The 27,672-nt window shown below is 37.9% G+C and overlaps 3 protein-coding genes across 5 annotated transcripts in view; 1 reads left to right on the plus strand and 2 right to left on the minus strand.

The window, feature by feature from the left end:
- The window catches only part of arl15b (ADP-ribosylation factor-like 15b), a 77,997-nt gene extending 74,930 nt beyond the window's left edge, over positions 1-3,067 (minus strand). For all 3 annotated transcript variants that reach the window (XM_073829474.1, XM_073829473.1, XM_073829476.1), the window contains exon 1: positions 2,661-3,067. In XM_073829474.1, coding sequence (XP_073685575.1) covers positions 2,661-2,768 — 108 coding nt within the window. In that variant the 5' untranslated portion in view covers positions 2,769-3,067. The remainder of the gene's footprint in view (positions 1-2,660) is intronic.
- Positions 3,068-5,751: 2,684 nt separating this feature from the next.
- snx18b (sorting nexin 18b) lies at positions 5,752-10,322 on the plus strand. Its single transcript, XM_073829472.1, has 2 exons — positions 5,752-7,418; positions 8,732-10,322. Exons 1-2 carry the CDS (start codon positions 5,975-5,977, stop codon positions 8,977-8,979), a joined length of 1,692 nt encoding a protein of 563 aa, XP_073685573.1. The 5' UTR covers positions 5,752-5,974; the 3' UTR covers positions 8,980-10,322.
- Positions 10,323-13,211: 2,889 nt separating this feature from the next.
- On the minus strand, positions 13,212-26,854 carry LOC141299336 (chondroitin sulfate proteoglycan 4-like). Its single transcript, XM_073829692.1, has 10 exons — positions 26,770-26,854; positions 25,367-25,530; positions 21,002-24,520; positions 19,571-20,044; positions 19,302-19,478; positions 18,302-18,500; positions 18,078-18,209; positions 17,737-17,912; positions 16,642-16,819; positions 13,212-16,536 (listed from the first exon to the last, which is right to left on the minus strand). Exons 1-10 carry the CDS (start codon positions 26,852-26,854, stop codon positions 14,456-14,458), a joined length of 7,185 nt encoding a protein of 2,394 aa, XP_073685793.1. The 3' UTR covers positions 13,212-14,455.
- Between the last annotated feature and the right edge of the window lie 818 nt (positions 26,855-27,672).

Here is a 27,672-nt window from a genome sequence, read left to right on the forward strand (position 1 = left end):
AATATTGCCGATACTCAGATGTAAACAACAGCATGGATTGCACAGCTAATGTACTGCTGAATACGTTTTTCTGTTAATTTATGCTGTCTAAACCATGGAAAAAATGTGTGGAAGTTGCTAAATCATATAGAGAAGGACTTAGTAAGCAGGGAAGGGCGCAATATTTTAACAAGCTAAAGTTAATAGGTGGTAAAGATGCATACAAGCAGTATTAATTAAGATGTTAGCCTAATATTTCACCTACCTGACTGGAAATGATAAGAACAAACTCAAATATTTTTTAATATTCTTGCCCTGGAAATCTGGTTCAGTTTAGCCAACCATAAACACTGTCTTTTGCACTCTTCTCCTTGATTTGTTATATTTTGGCAGTCTATAGTGGTCCAAATGTTTTTCCCGGTCTGATTAGTACAGCCCAAACATGACAATAACTGATCATTTTCAGCAGGAATAATAAGCAAAATATGCTAGTTCCGTTCGGTTCAGTGGCACTGTTTACGTTCAGTGCCGCCAATACGGCCGACTGATGACGTGTCGTGAAAACACTCTATATGACTTTATTTATTCAAAGGAACACAAGGAGATGTTTAGCAGTGTCCAAGCTGCTCTTTTCCATAAATTTAAAATGAAAGGGCACTGGTGTTGTCACGATATGAGCTATTCTAAGACGAAAAGAAAAAATTGTGACTGTGAGATCAGCTCGCAATTGCCAAAAAAAAAAAAAAAAAGAGTAAGAATTATGAGCTAAATTTATGAGATTATTTTTCATTCCATGGTGGAAACAGATGTAAACTCGGAATTCTGTCACATTTGTGAGATACGAACTCAGAAGTTAGGTGTAAATTTAGAACTACAAGAAAAAAAGTAATGCTGTCAAACGATTAATCGCATCCAAAATAAGTTTTTGTTTACACAATTTATGTTTGTACTGTGTATATTTATATTGTATGTATAAAAAAGAAAAATACTATCTTAATATATTAAATATATTTTTATATAATATTAACTATATGAATATTAGAGCTGCTAAACGATTAGTCACGATTAATCGATTCAAAATAAAAGTTTATGGTAGCATACTATGTGTGTGTGTGTAGTGCACTGTGTACATTTTTTATTTTTATTATATGTACTATAATTATTGTACATTATATTTATTATGTATATATATTAAGGAAAATATGTTAGATTTATATGTAAAATTTGTATGTTTATATAATATTACTTATATACAAGTGTGTATTTATATATACACAGTGCAAACAAACATTTTTGAATCGATTAATTGCAACTAATCATTTTGCAGCTCTAATGAGTATGAATATATAGATGCAAATATTTTCTAAATGCATAGTGTATGTGTGTGTGTGTGTGTGTGTTTATATATACACAATAAATACACAGTGCTCGAAAACTTTTATTTTGTATGCGATTAATCATTTGACAGCACTAGAAAAAAGTCACAATTCTGTTTATACCACAATTCTGTTTATATATAGAGTTTATACCTTACAATTCTGTGTATATCTCACAATTCTGATGTTTTTCCTCAGAATTTCAAGAAACAATGTTCATATGTGAGACAAAAAGGTTGCAATTACCTTTTTTTATCCTTTGGTGGAAGCATGCTTTCATACCATTTATTTTCACTGTTTGGAAAAGAGCTCGGAGATTCTGATGTAAACAACTTGTTATGTGTTCACCAGAAGAAAGTAAGCCATTCAGGTTTTGAAGGACATGAAGGTGAGCAAATAGTGACAGAGTTCTCATTCTTGAGTAACGCTATACTATTCCTTTAATACTTGCATAGGTATTGTATTTTTGGATAAAATTAGTTTTGCAAACTAAATAAATGATCTTATCTGACAGCAAACTACTTGTAATTTTCAAATGTAATGTGATAAAATGTATACAGATCTAACTGCATGCATACTTGTTTACATTTTTTAAAAAGGCAGAACAAAAGGCATAAAATGAATATCAGGATTATAAGGAAAGACCTTTCTTGAATGATTTCTGGACACCCATCTCTATTGGCTTAGGTGTGTTTGCAAGCGGGCTTCCATACTATTTATTTTCACTGTTTGGAAAAGAGCTTGGAGATTCTGATGTAAACAACTTGTTATGTGTTCACAGGAAGAAAGTAAGCCATTCAGGTTTTGAAGGACATGAAGGTGAGCAAATAACGCTATACGATTCCTTTAATACTTGCATAGGTATTGTTACCTGATTTTTGGATGAAATTAGTTTTGCAAACTAAATAAATTATCTTATCTGACAGCAAACTACTTTTAATTTTCACATGAAATGTGATAAAATGTATACTGATCTAACTGCACACATACTTGCTTACATTATTTAAAAAGGCAGAACAAAAGGCATAAAAGGAATATCAGGATTATAAAGAAAGACCTTCCTTCAATGATTTCTGGACACCCATCTCTATTGGCTTAGGTGTGTTTGCAAGCAAAACAAACAAGAAACTGTAACGTTAAGTGATATATTAAGTATTTGCAATAGCTGCAAACAAAACATAACAACCGTTCAAAAACAATCCCGACCAAGGTTGATAAACTGTGGGAGCAGCGATGAAAACAAAACACCTGAGCCTGGAGACTCTGGCCATCTTCAAGAAAGAAATAAAAAGAGAAACACTCTACCAGATAATCCATGTAATTCCTCGATAGCTTCTTGCTGTTGTCTCCGGGAAACAGAAGTCCTGAAATAGGGCGACTTTGAAAAGAAACGCTGGTGTTAATTGAATTCATCCAAAAGTCTCGATTTTTGACGGCTTTGGCTTTGGATTCCCCGCCTCTCAGATGTGGAAAATAATATATGAATAAAGCTGCTAGCAGCGTTAGCTGTGCGCTCCTCTTCCTCTGTGAGTCCCTCGCACGATTATGATTCTAAAACAACTCCATGTAAAAAAAATATTCAGGCTTTTAATACATTCAAAAACATTGCTCTCTCTATATATTTTAAGTCGTAATGAATCGGACTCGGACGTATGTACGGCGAATGCAATACAGTTTAATGGTGTGGGCGGAGAGAGGCGCTGTGTATTGTGCGTTCGCGAGCCACCGAGGCTCGAGCATCACCACTTCCACGTGACGTCACTGTCACGCTGAATATTACGTTCATTCATCAAACATGGAGTGAACTTCTTTCTTACTCCTATTAAGTGTTTAAACTCATAAGTGTCTACTCGACGCTTTTAATGTAATAGTTGTCTTTGTGTGGTATTGATAAAGAAGTGTACGTGCTAGTTTTGCGAACGTCTAAGCGATCACGTGATAGTAGATCGCATCTAAAAGCTGTTCTTTTACATCACGTGACAAGGAACTAACGCTGCCAGATTTTTGGTTGACGCTGACCTCTGCTGGTTAAAGTCATGTATTATTCTTCAAAAAGATTGACAGGATTCCTTCAGTGTGTTGTGTAATCTGAGATCATATGTCCATAGAAACGTGTTACTAGGTTCTTTTATAATGCATAACTTTTTGTGTTTACCTTTATGTTTAAAATACACGTTTAGAACAGAGCTTATTAAAGTAGATTGGACAATGTGTCGAAAACGAAGGGAAATCCCCCCGGTCATGCGAGATGTTCATGTCTTTCTTTCTTCAGTCGTAAGGAAATTATGTTTTTCTCTCCATATAATGGACTTCTATGGTGCCCCCGAGTTTGAACTTCCAAAATGCAGCTTCAAAGGGCTCTAAACAATCACAGCTGAGGAAGGGTTATTTTCTAAAAAAAAAAAAAATACAATTTATATACTTTTTTTTTTACCTCAAATGCTCGTCTTGTCTAGGCTCTGTGTGTACTCTGTGTAGAGAATAAAAAGTATATAAATTGTAAATGTTTTTAGAAAATAACCAATCGTTTTGCTAGATAAGACACTTCTTCCTCGGCTGGGGTCATTTAGAGTCCTTTGAAGCTGCATGTAAACTGCATTTTGGAAGTTCAAACTCAAACTCGGGGGCACCATAGAAGTCCACTATATGGAGAGAAATCCTGAAATGTTTTCCTCAAAAAACATAATTTCTTTACGAATGAAGAAAGAATGACATGAACATCTTGGATGACAAGGGGGTGAGTATTATGAGATTATCTGTACATTTTTTGTTCTGAAAGTGAACTATTCCTTTAAAGCTAAACACTTATGAAAATTAACCATGGTTTTACTTTAGTAAAAGTGGAGTAACCATGTTTTTTTTTTTTTTTTTTTTTTTGGCGTATTGGTTACTACTTGTATAACCACAGTTTTACTGCAAATACCATGGTTAAACTATGGTTAGAGCAGCAAAACCATTGTTAATTTGTGGGTACCATGGTTCAACTATGATAACCATGTTTTTTTGTTTTTTGTTTTTTTTTCATGGTTCATTTTCAGAAGGGGATTTTCAATTAAAAATAGGCTATCTACAGATTATGCATTATTATAATGTTTAACATACTGCATTGTGTTTATTTACGTATAAAACGTTTTTGAAGCAACATTTGACCAGTAATCTAATACTCATTTAGGTGAACAGCCCATAATGACAGTGCAATAAAATTACAGATTACACTCTTAAAAATAAAGGTTCCAAAAGGGTGGTTTTGCAGTGATGCCATTGAAAAATAATTTTTGGTTCTCCATTATGGTTTTTAGTGAACAGTTCTTAATGAACCACTTTGAAGAACATTCTGAACAATAAAGAACCTTTTTTGACTGTAAAGAACCTTTTCTGCATTTGAAAGGTTCTATGGATGTTCAGTGTTCTTCATGGAACCATCGATGCCAGTAAAGAGCTTTTATTTTTAAGAGTCTTGGCACAAATTAAATTCAATGGCTAATTTGCTACCTAGTATAAACACTGAGCCTACTCAGTGCACAGTTCTGTAAAAGTGAATAAAATGCTCTGTATGAACTGCATACTTTTAAATGACATGCATGTTAAGCTTGATACATATTTTTTAATATTTTACTTTTTATAGGTAAGATTATTCTAACATTTAAGATTATATTAGATTTGGCACAGTGACTTGTATGAGAGTTTGGGCCTTTAGCATTTTATATATTTCAGCAAATGAGATTGTAAAGATTCTTTTAACAAAATACAATTAAAAATATTGAAAATATGTTTATTCAATTTTCAGTTATCAACCATTTTACATTATATGTTAAGATTGTTTAAAAATATTAATGAACATTCTAATTTTATAAACAATTACTGAAACTGATATTCATAGTGAACATTATATGTGACCCTGGACCACAAAACCAGTCATAAGTCCCATATATTTATAATATACTCTGTATGGGTCAAAATGTTCCGTAAAGATATTGTGTAAATTTCTCACTGTAAATATATCAAACCTAGTTTTTTATTAGTAATATGCATTGCTAAGACCTTATTTTGAAGGCAATTTTCTGAATATCTCATTTTTTTATTATATTGTCCTGTCATAACAAACCATACATCAGTGGAAAGTTTATTGATTCAGCATTCAGATGATGTAAATCTGATTGTGTGGTACAGGGTCACATATCATAACTAATAACAATAAGTTATTATAAAATGTAATGTAAAATGTAACGATGCGTTAATAACAACATACAATGACTTGAAATATAACACCATATAAGACTCAAATGGTTATAGCGAGTCATATAGCTCCATGAAGGGGCATTGGGGTTTATTCTTCACCCCAGGCTGATTATTCTGATTGGCTCCACCCTCGATTATTCTGCCCTGGACCGCAGAGCGCATTCAGCGAAGAGAGGCAGCCCTACACAAAACCCACTTTTAAATACTCTTCTGAGAGGAATTTCAAAGGGTTTTCACGGGATAATGGCTTAAAAAGTTTTCGACGTGTTTTGGTAGGAAACAGAGAGCGTGAATTCCTGAAGAGGTTGATTTAACGGGACGGGCGAGGAGAGTGTATTGTAACTTTGGAAACTGAGTTTACAAAGCGTTTCCACACAACTATGGCGCTCAGAGCGAGAGCTTTATACGACTTTATCTCTGAAAACCCCGGCGAGATCTCTGTGACAGAGAACGAACTTCTAACTTTGTGTAGCGAAGAGGTTGTCGATGGATGGTTGGAGGGCACGAACAGCAGAGGTGAGACGGGACTCTTCCCTGCATCATACGTGGAGATTATAAAGACTGACACATCACTACACGGTAACGGGACATCCGCTAGTCAGGACTATTACCACCAAACTAGTCCTCAGAGGAGGGACACCTCAAATGAGTCGACACCCACTCATTCTGCTGTTTACCAGGGGCATCAACAACAGCGACACAGTTTTCAGACGAGTCAGGGAAGCGACGAGGATTGGGACGATGACTGGGATGACAGCGTGACGGCGGATGAACACGGCGGAACACCTGAAAAACGCGGGAATGCTCAACCTGGATATCCCATTACAAGCACCTCAGCTTCTCGACGTGGTAGTGCACAACAGTCCAAAAGCACTGGAACAGTTGGAAAAAATCTCAATAGGTTTTCAACCTTTGTAAATTCAGGCGGTGAGGCGTTCGTTTTGGGCGAAGCTTCAGGTTTGGTCAGAGATGGAGACAAAATATTTGTGGTTATGGGCCAATACGGTCCCGAATGGCAAGAGAACCCCTATCCGTTCGCTTGCACTATCGACGATCCTACAAAACAAACCAAATTCAAAGGGATGAAAAGCTACATGTCGTATGGACTCACGCCTAGTCATACTCAAAGCCAGGTGAATAGAAGATACAAGCACTTTGACTGGCTTTACGCACGACTTGTAAAAAAATTCCCTGTCATTTCGGTTCCTCACTTGCCTGAGAAACAGGCGACAGGTCGATTTGAAGAGGATTTCATTTCTAAGAGGAGAAAAGGTTTAATATGGTGGATGAATCACATGACAAGTCATCCTATTTTATCTAAGTGTGACGTTTTCCAGCATTTTCTCACCTGCAGCAGCAACGACGAAAAAGCTTGGAAGCAAGGCAAGCGAAAAGCTGAGAAGGACGACTTGGTCGGCGCTAACTTCTTCCTCACTATCTGTCCTCCAGCTTTACCGCTTGACTTACAGGAGGTGGAAAGCAACGTAGATGGCTTCAAAACGTTCACCAAAAAAATGGATGAAAACATCATACAGCTCAACGCCACTATTGGCGAATTCGCCAGAAAGCAGATCACTGGGTTTAAAAAGGAATATCAGAGAGTTGGACAAGCTTTCAGACTTATAAGTCAGGCCTTTGAATTCGACCAGCAAGTATATTCAGCTCCATTAAACAAGGCCATGGCGCACACTGGAGACGTCTACGAGACCATTGGGGATTACTTCGCAGAGCAGCCCCGTCAGGATTTGGAGCCAATTTCCGATCTCTTAGAGATTTACCAGGGCCACCTCGCAAACTTTCCAGACATTATCCATGTTCAGAAAGGTTTGGGATTTTTCTCATGCGTTTCCTCGACTTGTCAGAATGGCATGCCATAAAATGTGAATATATAGATCAGTAGGTCAGCAGTTTATGTGCATGCCATCAGCTTAAAGAAGTGACGCGCTATCCAGTCAACCCACCATATGTCAAGTTAATATTTAAGTGGAAACCTAAATCAGTATTGCTGTTTAGTGAAACAACAGTAGAATCTTATTTATACTGAAATGGATAAATGCAAGCTGCTGCTGTAAGATAGTTTGCTTTTTAGATTAGATAGACCTAATAGCAACAGGTTCTCAGCATTACGTCAAATGACATGTCCCGATTTCTCCCCGGTGTGCGAGAGAGCATATGAGGCCTGCTAGCTCTTGCAGCTTGAGATGTGTGTTGGTATGGTGGAAAGATGCCAACCCTGTTGTAATTCCCACATCCCTTTAGTGGGGGAAGTGTATACTTCTGACTAATCTATTTTCCCCTTACTGTGACATGAAAATGACTGATGTCATTTTTTACTGCAGAATCATATCTCTGGGTTTATATGATGCAAGTAGTTATTGCGGTTTCGTATGAGAAATTGCTTGTCCACATAAAACAACTGATGCTGGGAAAGCTTTTGTGTTGAAGCCTCTAATCCTAAGCCTAGGGCCCCAACACAGGGTAGCTGTGCACGCTTACACTATATTTTAACACACACACACACACACACACACACACACAACTTTTGACATGTGATAAACATTTGATGTACTGTATGTAAAGTCGATGTGAAATTACGTTCACAACTTATTCTACTTCCGTAATCAGAAATATTGCAGAGTGAAACGTGATACTTGGTGAGGAAAAAATTCAGACCGGATTTTTTTTCCATCTGGAATTGATTGGATCATGAAAAGCAGGCGTTACATATCAGAATGGAGCCAGGTTGGAGGAGAGGGTTTGCAAGGCAAAAGGTACTTGCTAGATGAAACTTGTTCAAGCAAGTTGTCATTTGGATTATTTTGAGACTTTTGACAAGTATTCAGAAAACTAATGAACTGATTAGTCGTGTGCAATAAGGCCAGGAATGTGAAATTAGAAGTTCATTTCAAGATGACTTAAAGTGCACAGGGAATATTGATTTCTCCTTGAGAGATTCCAAAGCGAGCTGTAAGCCATAAATCAGAAGTGTCTGACTGGTCTGAGCTTGCATTTTAGTGTGTTCAAAATGGAAAGCTCTCACAGAGTGCATGTGTGTGTTTTCGCAGATGTGTTTGGGTGTTATAGACTTTAACTAAACTATTGCTTTCCTTGGTTTTTCCCCTTCTGTGTTTCTCCAGGAGCCCTCACGAAGGCCAAGGAGAGCCAGAAGCACGGGGAGGAAAAAGATGCCATTGCAGGCGAAGGCATCCACGACCGCTGCAACATCATCTCCTGCGCTACGCTAGCCGAGATCCAGCACTTTCATCGCGTACGTGTGCGTGACTTCAAGGGACAGATGCAGCACTTCTTACAGCAGCAGATCAGCTTCTTTCAGAAAATCACAGGCAAGTTAGAGGAAGCCTTGGACATGTATGATAAGGCTTAGGGTGTTACAGAACTGAAATAAAACACGAATAAGCAGCCTTTTTATTATAGATTTATGAAAATACACTTAATGTCACTTAATGTAGGAGTGTTTGGGGTGACTTGAAAACAAGGATGATGAAAACGTGTGCCAGAAATTGACTAAGGTCCTTACAGTGTAGACTATATTATCTGATTATTTACAACAGTCAGAAATGATTTGAGTTGAAACCCTTGAAACAATAACCGCAATCTTAAGTTTACATTGTAGGTGGTTGTTCACATACAGTGCCCTGCAAAATTATTCATACCCCTTCATTTTTTTCCACATTTTGTTATGTTGCTGCCTTATGTTAAACTACTTTAAATTATTTTTTTCCCACATAAATCTACACTCCCTACTCCATAATGGCAAAGCAAAAAATAGGGTTTTAACATTTGTGCAAATTTATTAAAAATAAAAAACTGAAAAGATCCCGTTGCATAAGTATTCATACCCTTTTCTGGGACACTCGAAATTTAGCTCAGGAGCATTCATATTGCTTCTAGATGTTATTACACTTCGAGTGGAGTTAAACTGTGGCAAATTCATTTGAATGAGTATGATTTAGAAAGGCACACACCTCTCAGAAAAGGTCTAACAGCTGAAAATGCATATCAGAGCAAAAACCAAGTCCTGAGGTCAAGATAACTGTCTGTAGAGCTCAGTGACAGACTTGCGTTAAGGCAATGATCTAGGGAAGAGTTCAGAGAAAAATCTGCTGCATTGAATGAAGGTTCACAGAAGCATTATCCATAATGGAAGACGATTGGAACAACTAGGACTCTAGAAAATGTCTGCCAGCCCCCATCCAAGCTGACAGAGCTTGAGAGGTGAAAAGGTGAGGCAAAGAATGGCAGATAATTGCCAAATGCAGATGTGCAAAGCTTGTCACATCATACCCAAAAAGACTTGAGGCTGTAAAGGTGCTTCAACTATGTACTGAGTTAAGGGTATGAATACTTATGCAATGTACTTATTTCAGTGTTTTATTTTTATTAAATTTGTAAAATCTACAAATCTGTTTTTTGCTTTGTCATTATTATGGTGTATGGAGTGTAAATTGATGTGGGGAAAAACTAATTTAAAGCAGTCAAACATGTTTCAACAAAACAAAATGTGACAAAAATGAAGGGGTATGAATACTTTTGCAAGGCACTGTAAACTACATTGATTACTTATAATCGTGTGCCTGTACTGATATGCTCTCTATCAATGGACTCATTCCATGAACTTGGACCTGTGGTGATGTTAAATAAGAGTAGATTTGAACTCCTCTGATTTCAATGAACTTTAATACAGATATAAAGATACATTATGCTTTTTTGAATGTCTTATTGTTTCTGTCTGTCAAGTATGGTTCTTTATGATCCTTGCAAGTTATACGTCTATTAACCTTTATCTAATCTGCTCTGAGGGAGAGGCCTGTGTCTGTTTTACATTAAGAGAAAGTCGAGACACAGTTTCTCAGCCCTGGAGGAGAAGTGCAAAAGAACAATGACCTAGAAAACATGGGCTGAACCCTCTTTATCTAGAGGACATTCCAGACGAGGCAGAGAGGATCACTCACGGTACTAGTTTACCAGCACTTCATTATTCAGTTTAGACTTTTTAGACTGGACAACACAACCATCATAAGGGTACATTTTTTTTAAATTGAGATTTATACATTACCTGAAAGCTGAATAAACAAGCTTTCCATTGTTGTGTGGTTTGTTAGGATAGGACAATATTTGGGATATCCGATAATTGTGGATGGGTGCAAAAAAATCTAAATATTGAGAATCGCCAAATGAGGTTCTCGGCAATGCATATTACTAATCAAAAATTAAGTTTTAATTAGTGGTGGGCCGTTATCGGCGTTAACGTGCTGCGTTAATGTGAAACTCTTATCGCGCGATAAAAAAAATATCGCCGTTAATCTATTCTCAAATTTGGGTTGGGAGCTGGGTCTAAACTACGCAAGCTATGATGACTTTCACCTTGATAGTTTAACGCGGATGTATACCGAAGACTGTAGAATATGGTCGCGCGTTTAAGTCTCCTCCGCCAAAACACAGACGGGATCGCGTCGTCCTCCATTCATAAAAACCGAATCTACTATAGCGAAATGCCACGTAAATTCGTCGTTTTTTGGATTCATAAATCAAATGTTGGTCAGTCACTTAATTCAAATCGCGATATGGACTAGTGTATGTGAAAACTGAAATGCAAAAAGACCGTTTTAATATGAATCCGATATGTTCCGTTTGCCTAGCTGTATGTATGCATTGCAGAGACGAGCTTTTACTACACGCATACTGAAACACACGTGACGCTCCCGGTAATTTTTGGCATTTTCATCTCACATGAACAGATAAACTCAATCTCCCAAACTGCTGTGAGAGTCACCTATACCGTTTCATTTGAGAAAACTAGCATCATATCATACTGTATACACAGAAACTTCACGGCAACCTGTCAAAATAAAAGTACGGTGTAACATGTAATGGGTTGGGTAGGTGTTGACGTTAAAAAAAACACAATCTAATAGTTAGAAAAAATAATTTCATTGTTAGTTAGTTAGTAAACACAAGTACATCTAATTGAACATAATTTATTTTCATCAACAAATTATCATAGAACAGCTTTATGAGCTTTATGATCCATTCTCAAAGACTTTAAGTCATTATTTGGGTAGCACACATATTCTGAATGCCTTCAGCAGAATTCAAATTAGCCCTTTTAATCTAGATTAATCTAGATTAATTCCAAGATTTAATCTAGATTAATCTAGATTAAAAAAATTAATCTATGCCCACCCCTAGTTTTAATACATTTAAGGAAGGAAATTTACAAGATATCTTCACAAAACATGATCTTTACTTAATATCCTAATGATTTTTGGCATAAAAGAAAACCCATCATTTTGACCCATACAATGTATCGTTGGCTATTGCTACAAATATACCCGTGCTACTTATAACTGGTTTTGCAGTACAGGGTCACATATTTTAAGAGCTCAAAACCATTACCAGCTGTACGAGCAAGAAAAATTGAAGTGAAACCTTAAAAATGGAACTGTGGTTCTCAAACTCTGGACCACTGGTGGTCCGTGAAAGATTCCCAGTGGTCTGCCAGTTGTTATTGGCTCGTTTAACAAAACAGAGCTAGATTTAAATATATGTTTGACAAAAAGCACAAACATTAAAATAATCAACTAATTAATCAACTCATAACAATTAATTATGAGTAATACAACAATCAGCTGATTGTGTTACCATAAATTTGATGACAAATTGCATCCATTGCCTCACTTTGATAATATAACGCAATGTCACACATTAGTGTAAGTAAATGTTCATTCCAAATTCTTGTCTTGCGAATAGTTGGCTTGTGTAAATTCAGTAATGTAGTGTTTAGTTCATTTCAAAGAAGAGCAAAAGCAAAAAAGGATAAAAAAAAGGATGACCAATAAGAGCCAACTACACTGTGAAAAGTTTTCACCAGATTCAACTTAAAAACCTAAGTTCAGCAGCTGCCTTAAGATTTTAAGTTAAATCAACTTAAGTCATTTAAACTCACAAGTTATATCAACTCATTTTTATTGTAATAAGTTAAAATGACTTGTAGTTTTAAGCTGATTGCTTAAGCTGCTGAACTTAGGTTTTTAAGTTGAATCTGGTGAAGACCTTTTACAGTGTAGAAAGGTTTAAGAATTACTGAAAAAGAATAAAAGCGGAAAAATTGTCAGCCATCAAGAAAGATTAGCACACTCAGGCCTCAGGCTCCAATCAAATGACCTCTTGAAGGAGATTGTACCATTATTAGTTTCTGTGCTTACTAGGGAGAAAAACCAGAGCTGTCTGGAGCAGTCAATCTCTCGTTTGAATTATTTATCAGAGCTAAAGTTAGGCTTCTCTTTCCACACACTCAGGCCCTTGATCATGAAGAATTTATTCCCACACCCTGATCACTAACAAGCCAACACATATTGCACATAAAACAATGCTAAGGAGAAAAAGAAAGTTTGTTTTATCAATATTTGGTGCTATATTAATTATAAGTAATGTAATGCAATGCATAACTAAACTTATATGTTATACAGTAGTCAACATTTGAAGTGCATCATAAAAATTGATCTAAATTGTTTTAAGACAAGAACGGGTATTGTTTTGGTTTTAGGACAAGTTTTAATGCACTTCAAATGTTGACATATAGAAAATACAAAAGAATTTAGAAAAGCTATAATTTTATTATAATTTCATACATTTATACATGTACTGACAATCATTTTTACATTAATGTATCTTAACTCTGAGATCACACAGACATAAATACACACATACATGTAAACATTCATCGGTAGCTCATATTAAATTACAAAATAAACAGAAGATTGTCATATTTCACTTCAGAAGAATATAAAATTATTAAAAAGAGATGTGGGTCTGAAGCATATTCATCTTTGAAGCAAACTAGGTGTTACTGAGAGAGTTGAGTGATTTTAATTCTTGTATATACTACGGAAATTGTGGTGCAATATTTCAGAGGGTGGTTTTGTTTTGGGGTCAGCGTAGTAGTTTAAATTTAGACACTTCTTTAAAATGCAGCTTTGAGTAGTTTCAGTTCCATTACATTCTGCCACACTTCAGACTGTTTACTGCAGATGCGACCATATAAATAAATATAAGGCATTAGGGTACAGCATAAAGCTATAGTGCTTTTTTAAAAAACATTTAGAGAGGAAATGTGAAAGAAATATTCAGTTTAGTTAGTGGAGTTCACCCAAAAAATAACAATTCTGTCATTAATTACTCACCCTCATGTTGTTCCAAACCCCTAAGACCTTTGTTAATCTTTAAAACACAAATTAAGATATTTTTTATGAAATCCAAGTGCTTTCTGCCCAGGAAGGTAGTAAGGACATTGTTAAAATAGTCCATGTGACATCAGTGTTTCAACTGTAATTTTATGAAGCTACTAGAATACTTTTTGTGCGCAAAGAAAACAAAAATAACGACTTGATTCAACTATTTATTCTCTTCCGTGTCAGTCTTTGACGTAGTATTTTTGCACCTTTTTTTCAGACAGTGTAACTGCTAAATATTCTGACCCTGTAAGAAGACTTTGTGACTATCTGTGTTTTGTAAGAAACGAAACAAAACAAAAAAAGTAAAAACCACAAAAACATCTGAGCTGTGGCAGAACAAAATTGAAACAATAGGACATCAAAATGACTGTTAAAATTCCAGTTGTTTGGTGATCTTTCCCTTGATACTAAGCCAAGAGACCTTCAGTCTACAAGGTTAAAAACCAAATACCAGCAATAGCATGATAGGATATTTAAGTTTCTCAAAGTATGGTATGAAATTTACAAGCTTATTTTCTTTTGCCAGTAATGCTAACATTTGGCTCTGATGATTGTCCTGCATAATGATAGTTCAAGCAACATCTGGATGTGATAAAAGGAGTGGAGTCAAACCCAGTACTGGTTTTGTTTAAGGGTTGTTGCTGGTGAACATTGCTGGGCAGAATCAGGGTTCAGTGGACTCCATGTGCAAAGGAGAAACGGAGACACAGCTTGGTCGATTGCTGGCACCAAGGCTGCATCATGTACTTCCTGTAAAACAGGACTACCAGGGCAACTCGGAGTAAGCGGGGTTACTATAACCGAAGGAACAGTAAGACTTCTCTCAGGCTGACCCAGATACGGCCCTCTAGCTAAAATATCTTCACCAGGGTTCCCCGTCAGATCCTGTATCATTGCTGGATGGGCCCGCTTTTCCCTGCGGTGCCGGAAAACAAGTATGAGAACCACAAGAATGACAATGAGGAGGAGGCAGGCTAGAAGTGGCAGGATGATGAGCAAGGGATCAGATGCAGGTCTCGGCAAAGACTCCATCCTCACTAATGTGTTCTTTGGGGAGGGGTCCGATTTGTCCAAAGTGGTACGGGGAACATGAGGAACCGTGGTTCTGCTTCGAGTGTGGTTCCCCCAGCGGTTTCGAGGTTTTAGCTTTGAAGCAGTCCTGTGTGGTCTTGTTGATGGATCTATGTGGGATGGAGGGTACATCGCATTTGTTGATCTGTTCAAAGTTGGCAACTTGGTCGGCTCTGTAAGTATATGCTTCCCAGTAATGGGGTCATAAGGTAAAACTAGGTACACAAATTCACCCATGGCAGGCTGGACATTGGCTGCCTTCAAAAGGAAGACAAACGAGTCATTAAGTGGATGGACCGCTGTGATGTTGAACCTTGGCGCTGTTGTGTTGCCATAAATGTGGTGGAAGTTGATGTTTTCCTCAATGGCCACTCTGCCTTGTTCCACATCCCTGAATGAGAAGGACTCCACCAAGTGAGAGGCTCCACCAAGATCAAATGTGATTTTGACTAGCTTGCCGTGTTTCGGCGGCTCAAGGATTTCAAAGATAGGATCGCTCGCACTAATGGAAGCCAATTCTGTTGCATCCAAGACGTCCTTTCGTAGCTTCACTGGGATGCCATCTGGGATCCTGACGTGCTCTCCAAGGTGGATCAGTGGCTTGACTGTGATGTTGACCACCTGGTTGGTCAGGTTACTCTCAGATGTGAAGACCGTGAACTCAAAGCAGTCTCGAGGGGATGACAGGTCACTCATGTTATAAAATACTCTGCCAGTGTGGAGGTCCTCTTGGTTAAAGTGTGTTACCGGTTCTTCCATAACCATGACACTCCCATGACTTGGTGGGCTTGTAACTAGATACTTAATGGATGCGTCTTTCTCATTGGTCACTGCTGCCAGGTTCTCAAATGTCACAATCACTGTGGTTTGTCCTTGCAGTAGAGTCAGTCCTGTGTTGTTGACCACACTGATGGTGATATTCTCTACCTCTACACTGAAGAGCTTGTAGAGTGGTCTGTGGAATCCGTCAGTGATACTGAAGTAGATAACCCCTGATGAGGATTCCCCGTTTTGTACAAAGTGCACCCTTCCATCATTTACATCAGCTTGGGTGAAGGTGCTGACAGACTTATTGAGCTGACCCTCCAAAGCTAGGTAGCCATTCTTGGGCTTGCTGATTACGGTATAAAAAAGCTCCTCAGGTGGAGTGTCTTGGTCCTCCACATAAAGATTCTCAGGGTCCAAGGTCACGGTGTCCCCCTTGACCACTTTGAGTCTAGGAGATCCTGTCTTGAGCACAGGAGGCCGGTCATTGACAGGGATCACAGTGATGTTGAATATTTCAGATACTGTATAATCTGCATTCTGAGGTCGTTGAGCAGGCTTTCCTTTGGGGATAAGCCACACATTAAAGGTGAAGTTATCATGAGTGGTCTCTGAGTCGTCATGGACGTAAATGATTCCATGCTTATGCAGGTTGAATTGAGAGAACTTTGGTCTTTCGTGTGTCAGGTTCTTTTCGCCTACAACAATTGTACCGTGGTGGGGTGGAGAGGTGATTTCATACCAGACCTCATAGAAATTACGTTCCGCTTCATCTAATTTTCCCAAAACGTTTGAGGCATCCAATTTTGATTTATCAATGAGAACACTACTACCCTCAGCGACAGCAGCACCTGAAAAATAATTATTGATGTTAGTCTTGTTAGTGCAACAGTAATCATATTAATTTTTTTCATGTGTTTTTCAAATAAAAATAACTAGAAGTCAGAAATTATTACCAGTATTTGTTAAGAGTGCACTCCTATGCTCCAAGCCAGTATTTTCATATGAGATGTGGATATTAAAGGTATGAGTGTGGAGGGATGCTGGAGGGCATGACGCAGTGAAGGTAAAGGAATCTGTAGCAGTCCATGCAACAGGTTTATTCTGTGCATACAGCACAGCACATTCTTTCACCTAAAATAACAGAGATTACTTAGCTTATTTGTAAGTTAGAATGAAGTTCACATCAAAATTTCACATCAAAATTTCGACATCTCTACCACAGATGTCATTCGGCATAGATATGATTTCAATGTTCCTTTTCCTTGTCAAAACAATACTATTTCATGTAACATTTTTAGAGCATAACAAAGTTGTCCTGGCAGAAGTTTCCTAATAATTTACTTACTCCCATGTCATGCAAGATGTTCATGTCTTTCTTCAGTCGAAAACAAATTAAGGTTTTTGAGGAAAACATTCCAGGATTTTTCTCCATATAGTGGACTTCAATGGGCATCAACTAGTTGAAGGTCCAAATTGCTATTTCAATGCAGCTTAAAAGGTCTCTGCACAATCCCAGTTGAGGAATAAGGGTCTTACCTGAAACGATTGGTCATTTTCTAAAAATATTTTTTTTAATTAGTATTTTTTCTGAAAATGACAGATAATTTTGCTAGACAAGACCCTTAATCCTCGGCAGGGATTGTGTAGAGCCTCTTGAAGCTGCACTGAAACTGCAATTTGGACCTTCAACTTGTTAATCCCCATTGAAGTCCACTATATGGAGAAAAATCCTGGCATGTTCCTCGACTGAAGAAAGAAAGACATGAACATCTTGGATGACATGGTGGTGAGTAAATTATTAGGAAATTTCTGCCAGAACAACTTTGTTATGCTCTAATAATGGTACATGAAATAGTATTGTTTTGAAAAGGAAAAAGCATACTTGAAATCATATCTATGGTAAATGTTAACAAGAGTGCACTAGCTTAAAAGTAGTTGCACCAATTCCTCTCTGGAATTGAAAAACACTTCCATGTGAGCATACTTTTGAAAATAAGTAGAAATTGTAGCATCAGCCAACTAAACTCAGAAGCAGATTTCATAAATACCATGTTTTGGGTGAAGGATGAGATTTCTTGTGTGGAATTTTCATCTTGTCTCCACATCAGGCTGCCAAATCTTGGAGGCAAGGTCACAGTGTACGTGATGGTGCGATTCCCATCAATATCATCAAAGTCATTTGTGATTATCAGCAGCTCATCTTCGGTAATTACCTTTGAAGAACCTGTAGAAGGATACAGGAAATACACTCTTTACATCACACAGAAAATTGCAGCATTACTGTTTCAATGACTATGCTAGACTGAGTTTCAATTTTACAATCCAGCCCATCTCCTGCAGTCTGCTACAATAAATGCTGATTTTTCTTCAAGGCACAATAAAATCAAACCTGGGAAAACTCTGAGCTCTTGATTTTTCTCTAAGCTGATGACCAGCGATTGGGCTGCAACACTGAAGATTTGCCTTGGAGCAAAGTTCACCCCATCATTAACTTGAAAGTGAAATCCTCCTGACAAGGCACCTGTCAAAAAATTAATGCCACCACAAACCTATTGATATATCAAGCAAAATGGGTTATCAAAATCTTATGGGCACTTTCTAATGTAAACTAACCACTATGTACAAACACCAGCTGGCCATGATTGATATGCTCTTGGGTGAAGTTCAGAACAGGCCTGGAGGGGGCGCTCTTCAGAGCTAGATGCCCATTACTTGGTGGAGTAATGATGAACTCTAGGCTCTCAGGAGGAGAATCTGGATCTTCAGAACTGAGGTCTTCAGTGGTTATCTCTGTCACAGAACCTTCCCACACCTAATGAAATAAACATGATGCTGTCAGTTCTGGTCCTGTTTTGTCAAGTGAGGTATAACATTTTTACACTACACCAGAAGCCATTTCAAATGTGTTTACTGAGCCTCCTGCTGGTGAAAGGGGGCATCTTAGCAACTAAAGTCTAGGCCTCCACACAGTTTAAGATGTTTTTTTTTCCATGATGAAAATGGAATAGAATATGTGCCAAATTTCCTTAACTTATATTGTTGAATGTAGTACTATTTTAGTGCTACTGCACAAATTTGTTGGGTTTGTGGGAAGAAAATAAAATAATTTGAAAAACCCAGGTTCCAGTCATGTTTTACTGATTTGGTGTGCATTTTTGTTTTGTTTGTTTTATATATCTTACCATTTATTTCACAAATACTATACAGATAAATACAATACACTTTACCTTACAGGGATAGTTCACCCAAAAATAAAAATTATGTCAATAATTACTCACCCTCATGTTGTTTCAAACCCGTAAGACCATAGAGATCTTCAGAACACGTTTTTGTTGAAATCCAAGAATTAAAGTTTTGTTTTCTTTGTGCACGAAAAGTATTCTCGTAGCTTCATAACATTACAGTTGAACCACTAATGTCACATGGACTATTTTATAGAAATATGAACGTGCTGTCTATGCAGGGTCAGAAAACTCTCAGATTTCATCGCAAATATCTCAATTTGTGTTCTGAAGATGAACGAAGGTCTTGCAGGTTTGGAACCATGAGGGTAAGTAATTAATGACAGAATTTTCATTTTTGGATGAACTATCCCTTTAAAGAAAAACCTCACCTTGAGAATCCTGTTGACAGTTACAATTGGAGGTTCATCATTTATGGGTGTTATATTGACATAAACCACAAAAGGCAAGCTTTGCTTTCGGATATCTGTATTATTGGCCACCACTGTAAAATTATCAGCCACGGTCTCACTTCCATCATGGACATAGAATATGAATCCCTGTTCAGCCTGTGGCAAAAGTATGTATACAGTTCTTTATTATAAAAAACTACTAGTGAATATTATTTGAATTCAATTAACAAATGAAGAGGAGAACTCACTTGAGCCCTTGTGAAAGACGGAATGGGAACACCAGGGATCCTTGAGTGTTCAATTCGTCCATGATGAGGCCCCTCGGTTACAAGATAGAAGATTTGGAGTCCATGAAAGTGTCGGCTGACAACTTTAATGATGTCCTGAGTGAGAGCTTTAGAAGAACCCTCTATTAAAGTCATATTGGAAACCTCGAGTGGGATGTGCAAGGGGATAATATCCACTACGACTACGAGATCATGGATTGTTAGAACGCCATTGGTTACATCAAGTGTCAAAGAGTCATTAACATATCCACGCTCTGTTTGAACATACTGAACATGCCCTTCATTGATATCACCCTGTGAAAAGCCTTGAATGGGATTCTCCTGACTTCCACGGTAGTGAGCTTCTTCTAGCATGGATATCCGCAGAAAACCGTAAGTGGGTGCCAGTTTCACAGTATACACAATCTCAAAAGGTTTGTTATCCTCATGAACAACCTGGAACACACCACATAAGCAAATCAAATACATAGTAGATAGTAATTTACACATTTCATAATTAAGTTATCTGAAATGATGTCTCTTACTAAAATATGTAGAAAACCTATAAAAGATTTACGTTATTTAAAAAATCCACATCGTTTTATACATATTTTGGACTATGGGTGGCGCCATTTTTTCGATGACGTCAAATGGTTGCACTCGGTGAGCTACTGGTGCTACCTGTTGCTATTTTTAGCACAGCACAACTCAGAAAATAAAATACTGATACGATGACCACAGCTACTAAAAGAACTTACAGGATAAAAGTGTAGGCTTAGACCAAATGCCAAACCATTGATTTATCCACACAAGGAGTCTAAATGCCCACGGATATCAGCTGAAATCCACGCTGAGAAACTTCTTCAGTGGCTGCGGTGTCATGACAAGCGTCAACATGTTTACATCCTGCCAGGATGGCATCTAACATTTGTTGTCTCTGTCGTTTGTAAGCTCTTTCAGTAGCTGTGGTCTACTGAAAGCCTCAAAGGCATCAGGGCTGAAGTGGAGAGAACAAAGACGCTGGTCTTTAAGAAGTTTTATTTGTCCACAGGCATCTCCCCTTTTTTAAATACTTACATTGCTTCTCTTGTTGCATTTCGACTAAAAATGACAATCACAAATCACACAATGTATCGTATCAGTATTTTATTTTCTGAGTTGTGAATTCCGAGTTGTGTTGTGATAAAAATAGCAACAGGTAGCGCCAATGGCTCACTCAGTGCAATCATTTGACGCCATCTAAATAATGGCGCCCCCCATAGTCCAAAATATGTATAAAACAATGTGGATTTTTTAAATAATGTAAATCTTTCATTGGTTTTCTGCTACATATTTCAATAAGAGATATAATTTATGTTATATTAAGCCATGAGTCTTAATATGCAGGGTTCCATTTAATCAAGCTGAACTAACCTGGAGAACTTCCTTGTTGATTTTGACAGGCTTTCCTTCTTCTACCACAATTAGGTTATTGTGGATGACTCTCGGGGGCTTCTGATGACTCTCAAGGTACATTTTAACTGGCACACTTACATCCAGACGCAGGGTTTTAACCTTACTGGTGAAGTTAAAAAAGTCCTCCAGTACTTCACTGTCATCATGATGATAAACTACATGCCCCATCTTCAAGTCATGTTGTGTAAAAGTATCTGCTTTTATATCATTGCAGTAAAGAGTCCCATGGCTCGGCGGTAGAAAAACCTCAAAGACCACTTCTTCATCATGTCTGATGTCCATATTAGTGGAAATACTGAAATTAGCAATTCCTAAAATGGCCGTCTGGCCTTTCTGGACCAAGAGACCTGTGTTGTTTGCCACCTTAACAAATGGATCATGGGCTGACACTTCAAGTAGTGTTGATGTATAGTGCTTCCCATCGGATACAAAGAGGACAAAGCGTCCATAACTCACTCCTTTGTGAATGAACAACACTCTCTTCTCTTCTAAATCCCTCTGATGGAATTGAAAAAGTTTGTGTGTAGTGTCATTTACCAGGACCAGCTCACCCATTGGGATCTTTCGTCTGGTATAAAGCAGATCTTTGTCATTAAAGTCTATGTCAGCATCATGGTAGCACAAATCTTCCAGTGTAAGCAGCCGCTGGCTGTCACGCACCACATGGAAAACTTTATCCACAACACGAATAGGTTTCTGATCATTAACCAACTGGATGGAAATATTAAATGTACCCTCTGTGCCTCGGGTCTTATTTTGCAGAGAACCAAAAGAGGCCAAGAATGTAAATGCATCACGGGTGGTTTCACTATCATCGTGAACATACAAGACGCGTTCCTCTGAAATGTCCTGATTGGTGAACTCTATTATGCTGTCATTACTGGGAGAAGAATTTGGGAGGTTTATTCTCTTCAGTAACCCATGTTTAGGGCTGCTGGTTACAGTGTAGTGTATTTCTCTGGAGCTCGGAGTCTCTGAAAAAAGCATTGCCTTAGTAATGACCTTGCTCTCCCCTTCCAAGAGAGAAAGTCCATGATTTCCTAAAATTATGTTATGAATATCTGCCTTGATACTGATTCTGAACTCATGAATTCCTGACATGGCAAATTTCGAAAATACTTGAAAGTGGAACATGTCCCTCATATCATCATGTGGCCTTTCTAAGAGCTCATATTGCAACTTGTGATTAGTAATGTCATCTTGGCTGAAAGTAGAGTTCTTTTTTAAAATCTTATTATTGAGGAGAAGATGTCCTTTCCTTGGTAATGTCAATAAACGAATGTGAAGATCATTTTCTAAAACTCTTGCACCCTTGGTGACAACATAGAATTGCTGAGGTGTCAATGTGACTTTCTGTTCACCATCTATCTCTACCTTATTCCTGGTGATTCTGTAACGAATCCAGCATACTCTAATCGAAAACAACAACTCGTCTGTAATGACTGAGCCGACTGTGACTTTGCATTTGAAACTGTCAGTGATATTACTTTGCTGCGTCCCATGGAAGGTGCTGAGATATCGAAGACGCTCCTTTTCCAGAAGTTTTTGTGTAAATGTGTTTGTTTGCTTCCATTGCCCACTCGAATGCAACCTTTGCAGCTCACCATAGACTGGTGGCACTGTGACGTCATAGCGAATGTCCACTGCTTGTTTAGGAACATTGACTTGCACAGCAAGATGTTTGTTACCAATAAAGGTTGCTTCTCCTTGGGTTACCTCTACACCGGTGTTGTTGGCAACCTTGTGTTCTAGGGGAACAGCGATGATCCTAAGTACCACTGTATTGCTTACCTTGTCCCCATCACTCACCCTAATAGCCATCCTGGAGTTCTTGACACCTTTGTGGACATAGCTCACTTTACCCTGCTCCAGATCGCTTAGGGTAAATGAAGTGACAGCTTTGCCTGGGTGTTCCTCGATCTCTAGAAAGCCTGAAATGGCATTCAGGTTTCCAAGGACTGAGAACACCAGGTCTGTGGAGTTAGTATCAGGGTCGATGACCCGCAGGACATCAGTGCTCAAACGACGTCTTGAGTGCTCTAGCAGAATGAAGAGACTGCCCTCAGGAAGGCTAAGTTCAGGAGCATCATTGACAGGTGTGATGCTGATGTTGAATCTGTGCAGACGGTTGCCTTTGAGATAGCTGGGCACTTCCTTCTTGCTGTTGGTGAAGAAGGAAAACATGAAAAAGTCAAGAAGGTCCTCGGATCCTCCATGAACATACATGACCCTTCCATGCCAGAGGTCCATCATACTAAAGGTGTTCCCACTCAGATCAGGGTCAACATCCAGTCGGAGTTGCCCATGGACCGGCTGCTCTTCAACGCGAAACATAATCTGTGACTGTCGGATCCCAAGTTTACGGAACTCTAGGTTAACCTTAATGTGTTTAGACTCAAGTGGTGCCCGTCCGCCTTCAAGCACCTCCAGATCCTTGAGTAAAAGAAAGCTTCTCTTATCCATCTCAGGTAGGGCATCTGTAATATTTTCAGAATCTATGGAAATAACCGATGCACTTGTGGTACTAGGTCCAAATAGTTTTTTTGGTTCACAACCTACAGAAATATCCTTGGTTACCAATGCCTTTGGAAGGCCCATCCTTTGGTAATTAACTCTGATATTTCTAAAACAGCCTTTAAATGACCCTCCTCCTGTACGCTTTCCTGTCATCGAGAGCAATCCGTTCTTGCGGGCTTCTGTGTAAGTGCTGACATCCACCCCTCCTAGAAACAGAGGTCCAGTAAACTGTAACACACTGGCATTTATCCCAAAGCTAGAATTGTGCATCTCCAAACCCAAAGTAAACTGCAGATTCAAAGGAGACAAATAGAGGCGCAAAATGTGCCATGCCCCATCATTGACGACCATCAAGGAGCGCAATGCTGTTTTGGTTACACCTATTTTAATGATGGCAACAAGGTGACCTTTTTGGATCTCCAGGGCAAAATAGTTACCCTGGCCTGCAGAGCTGTATAAAAGGATCCCCTCTGAATGTACTGTATGCAGTTCACATTCAAATACACCCTCTTGGGGTATGTCCCATGTTGGTAGAGACATGTATGCTTTGGAACTGAAGAAACTTATCGAATCATTGACAGTGGCTGAAAACTGTGGGCTGCAACCAAGCGACACTTCATGAATCATTTTGTATCCAGAGTAAGGCCTAAGGGAGGACAGGAGGTTATGCTCATTGAACAGGACCTCATCCAAACACCCCCGAAAGCCAAAAGGAGTTTCATTTGCTGAGAGGTAGGATTTTTCCAGATCCCCAACACCACCAACAAAGAGTCCATCCTGGACATCCAGTTCAAAGTCAGGTCCTGGCATCTTAACAGATGTTGCAGAGTTTTTGTCCACAGTAAGCGTGATGTTTTCACAATCATGTTGAAGTTCTACTGTATGCCAGGTCAGATCATTCAAGGGGATTCCCTTCTCAGAGCGAACAGTCCGTTCCCCAGATCCAAGCTGAATCCGCACCTGACAGAGAAGGAGAGGAGATCTTTATAGTAATGCACAAAAGATACTCCAAGTATCACTAAAATACTCACACTACATTAAAAGATTAGTACACTTGCAGAATTTAAAATTCCTGATAATTTACTCACCCCCATATCATCCAAGATGTTCACAGCTTTTTTTCTTCAGTCGAAAAGAAATTAAGCTTTTTGAGGAAAACATTCCACGATTTTTATCCACATAGTGGACTTCAACGGAAGCCAACAGGTTGAAGGTCCAAATTGCAGTTTCAATGCAGCTTTCACTTTTTTTTTACTGCAACTTAGACCTTCAACCTGTTGATCCCTATTAAAGTTCACTATATGGAGAAGAATCCTGTAATGTTTTCCTTGGAGCACCTTAATTTCTTTTCGACTGAAGAAAGACAGGAACATCTTGGAGTAAATTGTAAGGACATTTTTATTCTGAAAGTGAACTAATCCTTTAAATGTAAGAGTCACCTTGTCAGTATTTCTCAGCATGAAAAAACTTGTCAATACAGTGATGCATGTGGAGGTTCATACTATGAACAGACCTTTTCTGTCTGGAAGCAACAAGAAATAACTTGCCTTTTTGTTTTTGCCTTTGGGCAAAAAATATCTGCGTTGAATGCGTACCAAGTTAGATGCCATAGATTCTAAATAAGTTTAAGCTCAGTAAGAATGATACAAATTTGTGGGATTCCTACATACTGTATTAAACTGATGGATGTATGCAATATTTAATTTTAATGTTGCAAAATTGCAATGACTGTTCTGTATTCTTATGCTAAAATATTATTTTTGGTTTTACCTCATCACTGAAATTACTATGCATTTAATTAATCACCTGTACTCTGCCAGAATGCAGTCCCACCCAGAGGAAGTCCGTCTCCCCAGTTGCCAAAAACAGCAAGCCACTGGGTCCAGAAGTTCGAAACCGTACATGGAAAGACGTCTGACTAGACAACTCAACTGCTTTCAAATGCACAAACCCATCTCCATAGAAAGAAGCTGCAAAGTAATTTGTACTAGAATTAATTTTTATGTATGCTTAATACAGTATATACACAAACATTACACGTTTTTAACATTTTGCACTTTACAACAGGGCAAAGGACATATTCCTTAAAACAAAGTGCCACAGGGTAAGACAGGGTCTTGCTGTTTGAGAAATATATCAGATACATACATTTAAATTACTTAATTTCATCTCTACACAAAAAAAAAAAAACAGTTTTTGTCTCCTCTCATAAATGCATGGATTATTCTTACACACTGTATGTATCTGAGTTGGACGCTGCTATTGCCCCAAGTAAATTAAGAGTTTTTATTGGCCTGAACAGCTCTGTGACAGCTGCTGCTCTTTGCCTAATGCAGTTTAGACTAAGTGCTGTTGTGTCTGCAGCCCTCTAATGCTTTATCAGAATTCAATTAATGCATTTTAATGTGCTGAACGCCTTTTAGGACTACAATAGTCATTTCTAGAGCACTGTGTCAAAGAAGTCAATGGGGATTAGCACAGTGACTGGGGATGAACATGCCTTTCAAAATGCTAAGAGTTAGTAGAGCTGGGAATTTTTACTAATTAGACTGCTCAAATTTAATTATTCAAACTGTGAGGGAAAGATAGTAAATATATGTCAAAGTTACACACAGTTATACACAGTGGCAGCAAACAAACCCCTATTTAAAAAAACAATGAGTCTATGTCATCCCAAAAAAGTGCATTGGGATGGAAATTTACTAACATAGTTTACGTAACTATGAAATAGTCAACAAAAATTCATGAACACCTCTTAAAGAAACATTATCTTATCTTTCTAGCATTGTTAAGGTTTAAAAATGCATTTAATTGCAGATTACTCTCTATTTGGCTTTGGACTGTGAGAGGTCGCTTCCATTCATGCTGCAAGTAAACAAAATGAACTTGGACAGATCGGATTATATCTAATCCCATATCAGACATGTGCAGAAGTGTCTTTGTACAGTGAGGTATTAATTACTCCTTACATGACACCATATCCATATGTGCTGTTTATAAATGATTGTTTATATTTTCTTTAGTTTACATAAAAACTCGTTCCATCTGCGCAGAATTATTAAAGCCAAACTGAAATTACTAGAGATGCATGAACTATTAAAAACAAAATTATGTTTTTTTAGTTTCGAATAGCAATACAAACGTATTATATTATATTATATTATATTATATTATATGACTCATTTCTTTATCAGCTGAGTGACACTCACCTCCGAAAGCTTTTCCACCAGTCAAAAAGAGCAGCACAAACACGCTCCACAAAAACTTTGGCTCAAAGGAAGTGTGAATCCACATGTTTTATAGTATCACAGATCAATTTAAATGTCTTATTGATTTAATATTCCCCAAAGTACGTCCATTGTGCGATCTTAAACCATTGTTAACTTTAAATCACTGTACCTGCAAATCTGTCATCTAAACAACGTCACGGGCGTGTGACGGATAACCCCGCCCCTTCATGCATATTAATGACGATCAGAAACTGCCCAGCCTTTTCATTCACATTATTCAGTGTGCTTATACGTTTCTAGTAGCAGTAATGAAAGCTGGTGAAATCTTAAAGCTGCAGAATCTGTTTGTCATCAATATTGATCTGTTAATTTAGGATAGCTCAAATGCGTACGATGGAAAATCATAATGTTAAAGCCAATGTCCTTCTGACATAATATTTTGTCTTATTTTTAGCATGTAGTCTATTTATGTTTTACTTATGCAGGCTTTGTGAATATAGCATACATTAAAAATACCAGCATTTTGTAATAAATATAAACATAAATATGTGGTTTAATAGCCACCTTTTTCTTCAACGCAGAAGTTGAATTATTTACGGTTCATTATAGGAAATAACGAGAACATGCAGTAAACGGCAACTGTTTAAACTACAAACTAGTGTGTTCATAATTAAGATAATACATTAAAATAAGATGGGAAGACACCAATTTGCAATAACATAAAGCAAAACAAGCTGTTTTGTACAGATAAATACAGCTGGAAGGACGAGACCGGAAGCCAGACCCACAAATTTTACAAATGGCCGCACCCACTCGTAAGGGAAGGAAAATGTGAATATAATGTTATTTAAAATATAAATATATTAGAAAATAGACATCAAT

This window comes from Garra rufa, chromosome 23, assembly GCF_049309525.1.
Source record: "Garra rufa chromosome 23, GarRuf1.0, whole genome shotgun sequence".
NCBI classification, from domain to species: Eukaryota; Metazoa; Chordata; class Actinopteri; order Cypriniformes; family Cyprinidae; genus Garra; species Garra rufa.

Coding starts and splice junctions, on each gene's coding strand:
- LOC141299336 (XM_073829692.1), bottom strand. CDS start 26,854: ATGTGGATTCACACTTCCTTTGAGCCAAAGTTTTTGTGGAGCGTGTTT. Junction 24,521..25,366: donor TGCATTCTGGCAGAGTACAG/GTGATTAATTAA, acceptor CTTCTCTGTCAG/GTGCGGATTCAGCTTGGATC. Junction 18,210..18,301: donor GCTGGTGTTTGTACATAGTG/GTTAGTTTACAT, acceptor ATTTTTTGACAG/GTGCCTTGTCAGGAGGATTT.
- snx18b (XM_073829472.1), top strand. CDS start 5,975: ATGGCGCTCAGAGCGAGAGCTTTATACGACTTTATCTCTGAAAACCCC. Junction 7,419..8,731: donor CATTATCCATGTTCAGAAAG/GTTTGGGATTTT, acceptor GTGTTTCTCCAG/GAGCCCTCACGAAGGCCAAG.